General features: G+C 44.2%; 1 protein-coding gene across 2 annotated transcripts in view; it reads left to right on the top strand.

Moving 5' to 3' along the window:
- The window catches only part of cpxm2 (carboxypeptidase X (M14 family), member 2), a 123,283-nt gene that overhangs the window by 40,555 nt on the left and 67,341 nt on the right, over positions 1-15,387 (top strand). For both annotated transcript variants that reach the window (XM_037544324.1, XM_037544323.1), the window contains exons 4-6: positions 32-171; positions 8,015-8,099; positions 13,677-13,827. In XM_037544324.1, the coding sequence (XP_037400221.1) occupies positions 32-171; positions 8,015-8,099; positions 13,677-13,827 (376 nt within the window). The remainder of the gene's footprint in view (positions 1-31; positions 172-8,014; positions 8,100-13,676; positions 13,828-15,387) is intronic.

A 15,387-nucleotide genomic window follows, 5' to 3' on the forward strand; every position in this document is an offset into this window, starting at 1 on the left:
GTATGTGCCTCCTGTGTGTGGTTGTCTCCAGGCTGGCCTGTACGAGGATGACCTGTATGACGGTGGCTGGTGCGCGGGCAGGAATGACCCGCTGCAGTGGTTTGAGGTGGACGCTAGGAGACTGACCAAATTCACCGGGGTCATCACCCAAGGCAGGAGCTCCCTGTGGTCGTGAGTATTCTTACAGTAACAGTGGAGCCCCTCATTTTACAGATATTATTACATTTAGAGGTGATTTTTTAGGAAACAATTCAGTGAATCATGAATCTCAAATTTCACCAAAATTCCATTTGATTATTTTTGTACGATTCAAGATTCTGTAAAAATACACAGAAAACCCAAACATGACAACAAGGCACTGAATTATACACAACAAAACAATACAGCGCTCGTTCTTTGTAATTTTATGCTTATGAATAGCCTGAGGATTCTGTTTTTGGCCAAAACTGAGCTCATGCCTCACTGAGCATCATCATAATTCATTATAGTTCATACAAAAACCTTTATATTTATCATTTTGCTGTACTATTCAAATGAAAGGAAATAATTACATAATAAATAATGTATTTACTTAATTCATAAGTTTAGATGCATGTTTGATTTACAGAGTCGAATTTTTGAATTTTTCTCTGTTTCAACGTTCAGGAATGACAATCAACGGGAAAAATATAAAGGATTGTTGCTCTTTCGGCAAAACAAGACTATAAACATACTTTTAAATATACTTTTCTTCAAACGAGTCATAATGAAATATTCCCTCTCCTGCTCACAGACACTAATATGGAGTGGAGAATCCACACTGCAATATTCTCTGCTGGTTTCAATGAGAAACAAGTGAGGAGGAATTCATGTTCAGTGTTATTGGATATTACCATCTGTACAAAGCGTGAGAGATGACACTCGAAATGACTTCATATTTATATTGGCTCTTCCCCCAATTTTCCTGAATGATCAGCAGGAAGACTTTATAGGTCCTATATTATCACAGTGCAGCTGAGGTGCATGTAGCTCCTCCACAGAGGAATACAAATTTACACCCAGTGCCCACTTTATTAGAAACACCCACCTTGTGCTTCCACTCACTGGCCACTTTATTAGAAACACCTACCTTGTGCTTCCACTCACTGGCCACTTTATTAGAAACACCTACCTTGTGCTTCCACTAACTGGCCACTTTATTAGAAACACCCACCTTGTGCTTCCACTCACTGGCCACTTTATTAGAAACACCCACCTTGTGCTTCCACTCACTGGCCACTTTATTAGAAACACCCACCTTGTGCTTCCACTCACTGGCCACTTTATTAGAAACACCCACCTTGTGCTTCCACTCACTGGCCACTTTATTAGAAACACCCACCTTGTGCTTCCACTCACTGGCCACTTTATTAGAAACACCTACCTTGTGCTTCCACTCACTGGCCGCTTTATTAGAAACCCCTACCTTGTGCTTCCACTCACTGGCCACTTTATTAGAAACACCCACCTTGTGCTTCCACTCACTGGCCACTTTATTAGAAACACCTACCTTGTGCTTCCACTCACTGGCCACTTTATCAGAAACACCTACCTTGTGCTTCCACTCACTGGCCACTTTATTAGAAACACCCACCTTGTGCTTCCACTCACTGGCCACTTTATTAGAAACACCCACCTTGTGCTTCCACTCACTGGCCACTTTATTAGAAACACCTACCTTGTGCTTCCACTCACTGGCCACTTTATTAGAAACACCCACCTTGTGCTTCCACTCACTGGCCACTTTATTAGAAACACCTACCTTGTGCTTCCACTCACTGGCCACTTTATTAGAAACACCCACCTTGTGCTTCCACTCACTGGCCACTTTATTAGAAACACCCACCTTGTGCTTCCACTCACTGGCCACTTTATTAGAAAAAAACTATAGTACAACATTTAAATTTTATATCTTGTATTTTTCTTCTTTTTCTGGACCCAGAGTTTTCCAGTTAGATTCCTTAAGTTCTCCTAAATGTGCTCAAAGATTATTTTCTAAAATCTGATCTGCATAATCCATAATCAGATTATACTCTATGCCTAAACAGTCTTGTTGGTGAGGCTTGTTTCAGAACACAGTGTTACTGGCACAGAATTATTGGAAAACATGGTTGAAGTGAGTCCCTAAGCAGTGGTCAGTTGTCTGACCACAGAACCACTCTTGTTTGGATACAGTGGCGGTGAATGAAAGTGATATTGCTGGCTGACTGTGCACCGAGTGAACCGAACAACGTTAATGTGCTTTGAACTTTACTCTGTTTGCTGGACAGAGAAAATATGTGAGGAGCTTTTATTGGATGAGCGCTGTAAGCCTATGACTTCAGGCTTGACTGGAAGATGTTTACAGCAACCTCTCTCTCTCTCTCTCTCTCTCTCTCTCTCTCTCCCTCTCTCTCTCTCTCTCTCTCTCTCTCTCTCTCTCCCTCTCTCTCTCTCTCTCTCTCTCTCTCTCTCTCTCTCCCTCTCTCCCTCTCTCACTCTCTCTCTCTCCCTCTCTCCCTCTCTCTCTCTCTCTCTCTCTCTCTCTCTATCTTTCTCTCTCTCTCTCTCTATCTCTCTCTCTATCTCTCTCTGTGTCTCTCTCTCTCTCTCTCTCTCTCTCTCTCTCTGTGTCTCTCCCTCTCTCTCTCCACCCCCCCCTCTCTCTCTCTCCCCCCCTCTCTCCCCCCTCTCTCTCCCCCCTCTCTCTCTCTCTCTCTCCCCCATCTCTCTCTCTCTCTCTCTCTCTCTCCCTCTCTCTCTCTCCCTCTCTCTCTCTCTCTCCCTCTCTCTCTCTCTCTCTCTCTCTCTCTCTCTCTCTCCCTCTCTCTCTCTCCCTCCCTCTCTCTCTCTCCCTCTCTCTCTCTCTCTCTCTCTCTCTCTCTCTCCCTCTCTCTCCCTCTCTCTCTCTCTCCCCCTCTCTTTCTCTCTCTCTGTGTCTCTCTCTCTTTCTCCCTCCCTCTCTCTCTGTCCCCCTCTCCCTCCACCCCCCCCCCTCTCTCTGTCCCTTCATGAGTGTATGCTGGACTATTTGTTGTGTAACGCTCTGTAAATATGAAAAATTCCCACATTGCGCTCTCCCTCTATGAGCCGCTCCCGTGAGCAGATTAAAGCACCACAGTTGATCAATGGAGGCTCGCTGTGTTCGGCGTTTGCTCCGAGCTCATTTCACTAATGAGGTTCCTTTCTTTGAAAGGCTGAAGGCTCATCACTACCTGGTAGTCTCCATAAACTTTGTGCAAAGAACATTCCGAAGTTCACATTTAAAATATCTTTTACATTTAAAAGTTTGTTATAAAAGAGAAAAACAGATTTCTTCTGTACTGCTGAGCATCTCCACGTGCGGTTAGCCAGCAGAGTGGATAACCTCATGCCGTGTACACTGAAGGGTTCAAATTAGGGATGTTGACTAAATCGATGGTCCCTCATCACCTGTGGGCGTTTACGCACTCAAGCTGACCTTTGGTTGCCATGGTTTCACTGAGGCCAAATGCCATGGCAATAGTGGCTGCAGAGCTCATGTGACCACCAATCAGGTGCCTTCCATTATATATTATATATAAACTGTTTAAAATGGACCTGTCCATGATGTATCTTGCCTTCCACCCAATGACTGCTGGGGCAGGCTCCAGCTCCCCCTGCGGCTCAAGAGGATAAGCGGCTTAGAAGATGTGTGTGACAAAATGCAATGATATGCAAATCATTTAAACCCTATATTTAATTGAAAAGACATCATATCAAATGTTGCAACTGAGAAATTTTATTGCTTTTTGAAAAATATTTGCCTGTTTTGAATTTGATGCCAACAACATGCTCCAAAAAAATGTAATCGTCTACGGTACAGAATATCATTAAAGACTGCATCCACAAACGCTGTTAAACTCTAAAACACAAAGAAGAACCCAAATATAAACAGGATCCAGAAACGCTGCCACCTTCTCTGGGCCTGAGCTCATTTAAATGGGCTGAGGGGAAGTGGAAAAGTGTCCGGCGGTCCGACGAATCAACATTTGAAATCCTTTATGGGAATCATGGACACTGTGTCCTCCGGGCTGAAGACCACTCAGCCTGTTATCAGTGCTCAGTTCTAAAGCCAGTATTCATGATGGTTTAGGGGTCATTAGTGCACATGGCCTGGGTGACCTGCTCATCTGTGAAGGCCCCATCATTAAAGCTGAATGATATAAACATGTTTTATCAACATCTGCTGCCGTCCAGACGACGTCTTTTTCAGGGAAGGCCTTGATTATTTCAGCAGGACGATGTCAAACCACATTCTGCACGTATTACAGCAGCACTGCTCCGTATTAAGAGTCCGGGTGCTAAACTGACCTGGTGACCAGTCCAGACTGAGGACATCTGGCACATTATGAAATTAAAAATTAAAAATATGACAAATGAGCCCCTAAAACTGACAAGCAGCTGAAATCCTGAATCAGACAAGAACAGAGAACATCTCACTGTCAGAGCTGCAGCAGCGTCTCCTCAGTTCCTGAACACTCACAGAGCTGTTAAAGAGGAGGAGATGAAGCTCAGCGGTGAACAGACCCGTCCCGACTTTACTGGAACGTGTTGTTGGCATTAAATTCACAACAGGTAAATATTTTTCCAGAAACAATAAAATTTCTTAGCTTCAAGATTTAATTTGTTGTCTTTGTAGAATTTTCCTTTAAAACTATGGTTTACATGATTTACATCATTGCATCCTATTTTATTTACCTTCTGCACAGCGTCCCAACTTTATTGGAAATAGGGTTCTGTATATATATATATATATGTGTGTGTGTGTGTGTGTGTGTGTGTGTGTGTGTGTGTGTGTGTGTATTTGTGTACATATGTGTGTGTGTATATATATATATATATATATATATATATATATATATATAATTATATGTAGTATATGTAAGTGTTACATTTATCAATTAAGCAGTAATTGTGTATTAAAATATGTGCCGTGTGCCGAAATGTATTCTCTGTAGATGATATTTCAACTTGTCATTTGACCACATTTGCATATGACTGTGTGTAAATGACCTTCTAACCTTATCCTTGTAATCCTAAAAGGGCGGAGCTAAACATCTGTAGGCTGAACAGGCAGATATGGTACATGTAACATATCCAATGTGAAAATTCTACACGGGCTGCTGCTGTAATGCGGTGCGGCTACGGTAATCAGCTGTATGAAAAGCATGAATCCAAGCGTTCCTGCTGGTGTGGATCTCCTCCCACTCAGAGATGCAGAAGAACACTGCTTAAACGCTAGCGCCGCCCCCTTGTGGGGAATTTAAATTATTGTGCAGAAAAGTAAGAGTTTACATGCTGCTACTGTTTTACCAAACGACAATGTTCCCAACCTACAGAGATTCAGACCTTTTGGATAAAAAACTGTGTGCTGTTATTATTAACTACTCAAACTGACCTGCAGCCCTGATATGACCATCAGCAGCATTCCATATAGACTCAGAAGACTCGTGGAGGTTCTCTGGTGGTTCTGGATGGTAAATAAAGTGTATATATGTGTGTTGTAGTCATGGCAACGCCTGGTTCCCATCACCACCACTGTCTGAACCGTTTCACACCAAACCCTCTGAACCTCTCAGTTTATGATTGATTGGTAACAACCCGGCCTGTTTAATTCTAAAGGATGAAGATAATGTAAAAATGAATGACAGCTGCTTCTCATACCCACACAGACGTTATAAAGTGGACCTTAGAGAAGTGAAACACCAGTATGTAAATTTATGTATTTAAATATGTAAATATGGATTTTGAACTCTGACGATTGGCCTGTCCCTCTGCTGAACCGCCTCCCTGTGAATTCTCAGCCCCTCTACGCAACAGAAGGACATCCGCTTTCTTTCCCTGACCAATGATGATGCCACCTTGTCCGTTTTTACCAGCTGGTGATGGGCAGCGCTGCTCCGCAGAGACCGCGGCGGCTTTGTCAGCTGGGGCTGTGCAGCTAGCCTGCCTAGCATTAGCATGTGGCATTTTCACATCCTGACATGGCAGCTTTGCTCAGGAGGTCCTGAGTTGGGTTTCTCAGACAAACGAACCCACAGCTCAAGCTTTCTGTCAGACTGACCGGCAGACGAGCCCAGTGGGTGCAGCACGGACTTCAAACTGGACTGAGTGGAGCTTAGTCACACTCCTTCACCTCGCATTACCCAGAAAGCATCAGCACACATTCTAGGCCCTTTCTGTGAAGTGCAGAGTCATCTCTGAGTCACGCAGCAGGACTCGCTCACCCTGCCGGTCGCTCTGATCGCCCGCGGCCTGTGTGGGCTGCCGGTCAGACTCGGGTAACTCGGGTAACTGGGTCCCACGCCAGTCCTCGCCGCTTCTTCTGAAGCTTCCTGGAGTTTGCTTTTGTAGCGTGGGCGGTTGTGATCGCCGCTTTGCTGAAGCTGCTGCTCTTTTTTGTGTTTATTTTTATATTATCTGGTTATTTTTTCAGAGGTCGCAGAATTTCAGCGCACAGCCTAACAGGGATTGGCAGCTGTGGAGAGTTTGTTCTTCGGGAAACTCAGGAAAAATGAAAGAAACTCAGACTAGAGAGAGACGAGGAAATCCCCCTCTGAAGGGGGGCTGTGATGTTGCTGAACTCCACCACTTTTCTACTTGCACTATCTATATTCTTAACCACGCCCTGTCCTTAAATGTGCTTATTGTAGCCACAGCCTTGCTTACAATGGTTACTTTCCCAGATAGCAGCATGCATCGGTCCGCCGGCTTGAAAAGGTCGGCCCCCAACTGCTGGTCCCCCCTCAGACCACCCAGATTACTGTCCTGCATACAAGCTCTGACCAGTTTTTAATCCCCTCAAACAGTCAAAGTTAAAACATTTCCCAGCTCCGTCCGAGACTCGTATGTCAGGCTCGTCCTCCTGCTCCCCCTCTGCAGCACCCCGCTCCACTGCGACTCCCCATAGACTCATCCATCTGGACAAAATACATCACGCCGCCCTGCAGACTCCCACACCACAAACACAGCAGGACGAACCCCACATTCTGCTCTGGCCTCCTTTATATCAATTAGACCTGGAGAACATAAGAATGAATGATTAATTATTACTTATTAATGGACTAATTTCTGCCAGATATTTCCGTCTTTATGATTCCACTGCAGAAACCAGACACCAATCGCTGATGTTCGCGTCCACTTTTCTCGTGTTTTGATTATTTTTAGACTGTTGGTGTGTTTTACATATGCTGTTATTGTTATTAATTTAATATTGTTAAACAAAACAAACAAAAAAACTAACCTGAGCCAAAGAATTATGACCAATGTCTTGTATGTTACTGGTCCTCCATGTGCCACAGAAACACAGGGATGGACTCTGAACCTCTGAAGGTGTCCTGTGGTACCTGGCACCAAGACATAAGCAGCAGATCCTTCACTCCGCAGGTAGAAGTGGCCCAAATCAGATTCTTTAGTTTGTCTGTTCAGATGATCTTTTAAACGGTCTGAAGAGATCAGCTCCTAAACCGAGCCGCATGCGCTGAAGATCAGAGCGTCACGCGGCTCATCCAGAGGTAAACAATCACGACCGCCAACGAGCGCCAGTCCTTTCTAGACCGTACTCCAGCCTAAGGAAGCAGAATGCGCCGTTTACATGATCATTTAAATAACAGATAACTACAGAAATCGGATTATCAGATTATCGGATTATCAGATTATCGAGTGCATCTGAACGCACTCAATGAAGTTTGTACCCGTCAGCACCTCAGTCCAGCGCTCCCCCTGCATCCCTGCTCTAGTGTTAGTAAGTTCTGCAACAACAGGATTATATTCATTATTTTCCATTTTCTTTTCCAAAATATCTTGAGAATTCCTCATCCCAGAGTCTGGAATGGAATCCTGAGCTGAGGGAATCGTTACATCCCTATTGCCAAACGATGCATTTAACCAAACAGCTCATCTTCTCCATCCAGGCTGCGCTGCTCAGCTCAGCGCTGTTCACGGAGACGCTGGTCAGAGACTGTGATGTGAGCATGATGTTCTCTTCTCTCTGCAGGAGTGACTGGGTGACATCTTACCGAGTGCTGGTCAGCAATGACTCTCACACCTGGGTGACACTAAAGAACGGCTCCAGAGACCTGGTGAGCAGCCCTGATTACAGCTGAGCTCTTACGAGGAGGGATTTAACCTGAACTACGCAAACTAGTAGACAACGTTATAAAACTACATTAGAAAAGACGATTACTACACAAAATATCTAAACATGGGCCTTTGTTATTTTGAATAAAATAGATAGATGACAACTTCAGATCACCCACAGAAACTATTGGTTAATTTGCATATTGCAGTCTTCTCTGATACATTGTTCAGGCCCATCCATCAATCAGTGAGCAGCGTACACTCATTATCCCAGTTATTAAAAAAAACAGTACTTCCACTCGCTGGCCACTTTATCAGAAACACCCACCTTGTAGTTTCACTCACTGGCCACTTTATTAGAAACCCCTTGGCTGCCTTCCTTATGGGTACACAATTACAGTTTATAGTCCATCTGTTGCTGTAGTTTATCAACCCCTCTCTGCCTCATTCGTTATTGGTCAGTTTCTGACCACAGGGCCACTGTTGGCCAGATATTATCGGGGCGTTAACGCAGCAGGCACGCTGGCATGGTAGTGTGTGTGTGTGTGTGTGTGTGTGTGATGCTGTGCGAGTGGTGAAGTACTGGAGGATGACTAATACTGAGCATCAACAGACGAGGTACAGTCTGTGCGCCAGCGAGGAGGAGGGTTTTCTAATAAAGTGGTCACTGAGTGTGGACAGCTGCGTATATTATTGTTTTCAGTGCTCTTAGTTTAAAGCTTGTCGTGCAGGAAGCGAGTCAGAGCCAGAACCAGAACCTTCTGTTATATGTCAGTGTGATGGCAACCAATAAATAAATAAATAAATAAAACTTAAAAAAGAGGATGACGTTTTTTGGAGCTTCCTTGACATTTCAGGCTTTAAATCCACTAACATTGTGTGCCGTTCCGTCCAGACTGGAGCTGATTTTCATATTTTAGTGAAGGTTTATTTACCATTATCACCGTGGTTTCTCCAAAGAGCCTGATAATTGTCATTAATTAGGCCTGTAATTAATCTGGATTGTAATTAATCACAGACACAGCCTTTGTTTTAGTGTAATTACTCAAAATTAGCTGATCAAGAATTAGCCGTTCGGTTACCGGACTGTTTGTGAACAGAGAATCATGCTGATTAGACGTGGAGCGTCGCTCATTTGCAAGTCTAATTATCCGGAGGTTTAAGTGTAAACACGGCTGATTGTGAACAGTATGGGGGGTTCATTAAAGCAGTGATGAGTCAGAGCCTGGTGTCGTCTCGGCGCCCATCACACTGTCTAGAATGGAGATGAGCGTGCATTGTTTTGATTTGGTCCCGGGATGTTGATTAATTGAGTTGATAAAGCGATGATCAATACTCGAGCACAGATTAACACCCGATGGGAAGTGACACTGAAAGCATTACTGTGGAATAAACTGATGATTTCTCGACTGAGGTGAAGGTATAAGTTCCATAAATGGGTTTTATTGAAGAAGTGCCGACTCCGCAGACTGAATTATGGGACATCGCGCGGTGTTCGAGTGTTTGCCCTTGGCTTTAGAGGGATTAGTGGTTCTGGTCCTTCTGTGAGGGCGAGTCCTGTTTATCGTGCTGGGGCCGTGGTCCTGCAGAAGCAGACGGGCCTGAAAGACTCGTCACTGGTTTTCCTCTTACAGAATGAAAGCGTTTAATCGCTCAGTCTTTCACTCGTTCCCATGCTGACTTTAATAGGTGACGACACTACAGGAGGCAGTTATTCTAACAAGAATGGAAAAGAAACACACTGCCCACAGTGGAACTGCCCCAGGGGCCTGTGCTAACACTCTGAGGAAGACTGTGGTGGTCCGGATAGGGTCATATATTTCCTAGCTCTTCATATTAAAGGGAAACGTGATTAAAAGCCATTCAGAGTGGCTTGGTGTGAATCAGTTTGTTGTAGAGAAACGTAGACTCAGACGTCTTTACAGTGGTGGTGATGGAACCAGGTGTTGCCATGACTACAACACAGATATAGACACTTTATTCACCATCCAGAACCACCAGAGAACCTACACAAGTCTTCTGAGTATTTAGTTTTTATTTTATTGGTAAAATATTAAAATATCTGACTATTTTGGCCACAAATCCTTTCTTTCTGCTTGAAGTGCATTTTAAAATGGATTCATGGGTCATAATGTCTCAGTCATCAGGCCGTGAATTCATATCCGTTTCATGTAGGAACTTTCTGTGAGGAGCTTTTAGAGGGGAACGTCTGGTTCCCATCACCACCACTGGGAACAGTTCTGACTCGGTAAGTTTATCTAGAACCACTCCACTTTAGTCCTGTTACACTTCTACTTCTCGGGGGCAGTCGTGGGCTGGAGGTCAGGGAACCGGCCTCGTGACCGGAAGGTCGCCGGTTTGATCCCCAGAGCCAACAGCACATGACTGAGGTGTCTTGAGCAAGACACCTAACCCCCAACTGCTCCCCGGGCGCTGTGGATAGGGCTGCCCACCGCTCCGGGCAAGTGTGCTCACTGCCCCCTAGTGTGTAGTGGTTAACATCTTTGCCTTCTACACTGTAGACTGGGGTTCAATCCCCACCTGGGCAAACACCCTACACTATACCAATAAGAGTCCTTGGGCAAGACTCCCAACACCACCTTTGCCTCCCTGTGTAAAATGATCAGATTTTAAGTTGCTCTGGATACGAGCGTCAGCCAAATGCCGTAGATGTGTTTCACTTCACGGACGGGTTAAATCCGGAGGTGGAATTTCCCTGTTTGTGGGATTAAAAAAGTATCACTTACACTTTTATTCACTGAGCATTATGCTTCATTCTCATAGACTCCTAGTTATTCCTAATACCAATATTACTGCTGATAATATTAGTAGTATAATAACTCTGTAGGTAGTCTGACCAGAGGAGGACGGGTCCCCCCTGGTGAGCCTGGTTCCTCCCAAGGTTTCTTCCTCAGCTCTGAGGGAGGTTCTCCTGGCCACTGTTGCCCCTGGCTTGCCCACCGGGGGGGTTTCTGTACATTCTTACAGTCCTGTTGAAACTCTGTCTTTTCTGAAATTCTGTAAAGCTGCTTTGTGACAACATCCGTTGTAAAAAGCGCCGCAAATAAATTTGATTTGATTTGACTTTATTCATTATTAATACAATAATCATTGGAGGTTTGGTGAAAATCACTAATAATTACATTACTGCAGCTGGGTGCATAAGTTTGGGCGCCTCTTGTCAAATGGCCTGGTTTTTGACTTTGTCTACAGAGAAACACACTCCTGCGCTCTTTACTGCACAGTTACTGTTCCTTTGGGCTTCATATACATAAAATGTGGACTGTGAGAAAGTCATGGCACATTTTATAGCTGAAATATTTTCCCTAGTATGTTAAACTCAGCAAATAAATAAACAAATGTCCACTAAAATGTGAAATGGTATATTATATTCAAGTAGAGGACGTAACTTATTTTCACTGAGAAAATCAACGAAGCATGTCATTTGATCAGGGGTGGCAAATTACAAAACATCTGCATATAATGAATCACACACTTTGCCAGAGGGGAATTCCTCCTTTTGATTATCAAAATTTCAACATAATTAAATAGTAAATATGTAAACAAAGTCATTCAGAGTGGAAACTCACTGAGTCGGAACTGTTCACAGCAGTGGTGATAGGAACCAGACGTCCATATTTTTGAATGCAGCCGTGGCCGAGACGTACAGTGCATCCGGAAAGTATTCACAGCGCTTCACTTTTTCCACATTTTGTTTTGTTACAGCCTTATTCCAAATTGAATTATATTAATCTTTTTCCTCTAAATTCTACACAAAATACCCCATTGTGACCATGTGAAAAACGTTTTCTCGAGAGTTTTGAAAATTTATTAAAATTAAAAAACAAAGAAATCATATTTACATAAGTATTCACAGCCTTTGCTTAATACTTTGTAGAACCACCTTTGGCAGCAACTACAGCCTCAAGTCTTTTTGAATATGATGCCACAAGCTTGGCACACCTATCTTTAGGCAGTTTTGCCCATTCTTCTTTGCAGTACCTCTGAAGCTCCATCAGGTTGGATGGGAGACGTCTGTGCACAGCCATTTTCAGATCTCTCCAGAGATGTTCAATCGGATTCAAGTCTGGGCTCTGGCTGGGCCACTCCAGGACATTCACAGAGTGGTCCTGAAGCCACTGCTTTGAGATCTTGGCTGTGTGCTTCGGATCGTTGTCCTGCTGAAAAATGAACCGTCGCCCCAGTCTGAGGTCAAGAGCGCTCTGGAGCAGGTTTTTATCCAGGATGTCTCTGTACATTGCGGCATTCATCTTTCCCTCTATCCTGACTAGTCTGCCAGTTCCTGCTGCTGAGAAACATCCCCATAGCATGATGCTGCCACCACCATGCTTGACTGTAGGGATGGTATTGGCCTCGTGATGAGCAGTGCCTGGTTTCCTCCAAACATGACGCCTGGCATTCACACCAAAGAGTTCAATCTTTGTCTCATCAGACCAGAGAATTTTGTTTCTCATGGTCTGAGAGTCCTTCAGGTGCCTTTTTGCAAATTCCAGACGGGCTGCCTTGTGCCTTTTACTAAGGAGTGGCTTTCGCCTGGCCACTCTGCCATACAGGCCTGATTGGTGGATTGCTGCAGAGATGGTTGTCCTTCTGCAAGGTTCTCCTCTCTCCACGGAGGAACGCTGGAGCTCTGACAGAGTGATCATTGGGTTCTTGGTCACCTCCCTGACCAAGGCCCTTCTCCCCCGATCGCTCAATTTAGACGGCCGGCCAGCTCTAGGAAGAGTCCTGGTGGTTCCGAACTTCTTCCATTTACGAATGATGGAGGCCACTGTGCTCATTGGGACCTTCAACGCAGCAGTAATTTTTCTGTATCCTTCCCCAGATTTGTGCCTCGAGACAATTTTGTCTCGGAGGTCTACAGACAATTCCTTTGACTTCATGCTTGGTGTTTGCGCTCTGACATGCAGTCAACTGTGGGACCTTATATAGACAGGTGTGTGCCTTTCCAAATCATGTCCAATCAACCACAGGTGGACTCCATTTAAGCTGTAGAAACATCTCAAGGATGATCAGTGGAAACAGGATGCACCTGAGCTCAATTTTGAGCTTCATGGCAAAGGCTGTGAATACTTATGTAAATATGATTTCTTTGTTTTTTAATTTTAATACATTTTCAAAACTCTCGAGAAAACTTTTTTCACATGGTCACAATGGGGTATTTTGTGTAGAATTTTGAGGAAAAAGATTAATATAATTAAATTTGGAATAAGGCTGTAACAAAACAAAATGTGGAAAAAGTGAAGCGCTGTGAATACTTTCCGGATGCACTGTATGTGCACAGACACATGCAGGTTCACTGTTTATGATCTGTTATTCCAAATAATAATCTATTTATAATCTAATGACTTTCATAGATCTCTGATTATATACTAAATCAAATCACAATTATTTAATTTAATCATATATTTAATAAAAAATCATCTATAGGTGTTTCTACTGACCATAATTTGCCGCCTTAACTCTGAAGGCGTGATGTTACGGTTCACGGTCTCGTTGTCATGGGTGATGAGTAAAGGTCAGTTATTGTCTGTCATGCTCTCTGTTTGCCTCAGTAGCTTTTCATTGGGAATAAGGAGAAGGAGATCCCGGTGCTAAACACCTTCCCCAAATCTGTGGTGGCTCGTTACATCCGAATCAACCCTCGCTCGTGGTACAGCGGCGGCAGCATCTGCATGAGGGTGGAGATACTGGGGTGTCCCATGCCAGGTAAAATCCCGACCTGTAAAAAAGGTGGTAAATGATTATTTTGTAGATTAAATAAAATGTACTAGATTTGCCAAATGCAGTCAATCAGCTGAGATGTGTTTGGAATTTTGCATCTTTAGTCTCAGCACTGGAGCTACGAGGCTGATGTAGCCAACAAGTAATCTCAAACTAACGCCACAATCAAGCAAAGTTTACAGAACAATCAGCATTACAGAAATAAAATCCGGGTCCGAGCCCCCATGAGCGTCGCCAGCCGCAACAGTGGCCAGGAAAAACTCCCTAAAAGAGGAAGAACCTTGAGAGGAACCAAGACTCAGAAGGGGACCCCTGTGGTCGTCACTGGACAGCAAACATTGTTAGTATGAAGTTTTATAGTATGAAGTGGGAAAAACAGGTGGGCACTGGTTAATTAGGTTAGTTTATGATCAGCAGCAGCATCTGAGGGTGAGGACTGCACAGCCCTGTACAGCAAGGAGCTCAGTGGTGGTCACGCCGGTCCAGAAGGCTGGTGAGCAGTGGCGCCTGATCAAGGCAGAAGAGGCAGCAGCATCAGACGCTCAGGATGGGCAGCGGATCAACTCGGCAGAGAAAAGAAGAAAACACAGAGTCAGTTCTGTAAAGAGTGGCTGACCACAGAGTCAGTTCTGTAAAGATTGGCTGACCACAGAGTCAGTTCTGTAGAGAGTGGCTGACCACAGAGTCAGTTCTGTAAAGAGTGGCTGACCACAGAGTCAGTTCTGTAAAGAGTGGCTGACCACAGATTACAGTAAAACAGAGCAGCAGAGACTCCAGCAGGTCCAGATCTGACCGGGAGACTAATCACCAAAGGCTCCACTGTACAAGTGAGTTTTTAGCCTAGACTTAAAGACTGAGGCTGAGTCTGAGTCCCGAACATTAACAGTAAGATTATTCCAGAGCTGGGGGGCTCTGTATGAGAAGCTCCGCCCCCTGATGGAGCTTTATTAACTAGCTCATGTGGCTTGTTTGGATGACTGTGTGACTGTATGTGTGTAAGACAGCTGCCTGCTGCTCGTTTGGCTGTGTGATGTACACTCTGGTGAGGTACCCAGTGGGCTCAGTCCCTTGGTTGGGAATACGCTACCATTACTTTTAGAAATGCGAGCCTTGTCGTTCCAGTGATGCCACAAAACAAAACGTTCCCACAGCAGTCCAAACGTATCTTGGCTGATCGACTACATTTGCCAAACAATCACTTTAACAAGCCTGACTTGTAACTATCAAGCACATTGAAGGTATTAGAGCAAGGAAGACTCAGTGTTGTGGCCCGTCAGGACTGTAGCTATAGGAGGCGAGTCAAAGGGGCATTCTGGTGCGTTTTGTTGCTTTGTGATATTATTTATAATTATTTATAAAATTGCATTTTTCAGCCTCATCAATTTGACAACCTTCACAATTTTCTATCCCCTTCAAGTTTTTATCCAATAATCCATCAGTTTCACCACAATACCAGTCATGTATCACAACCATTGGGGATCTCCTTATGGTGGGGGTCAGAAACCCAAATGATAAAAAGAGCCATTTTGTCTTTTTAACAAAAAT

Source organism: Pygocentrus nattereri, chromosome 13 (assembly GCF_015220715.1).
Source record: "Pygocentrus nattereri isolate fPygNat1 chromosome 13, fPygNat1.pri, whole genome shotgun sequence".
NCBI classification, from domain to species: Eukaryota; Metazoa; Chordata; class Actinopteri; order Characiformes; family Serrasalmidae; genus Pygocentrus; species Pygocentrus nattereri.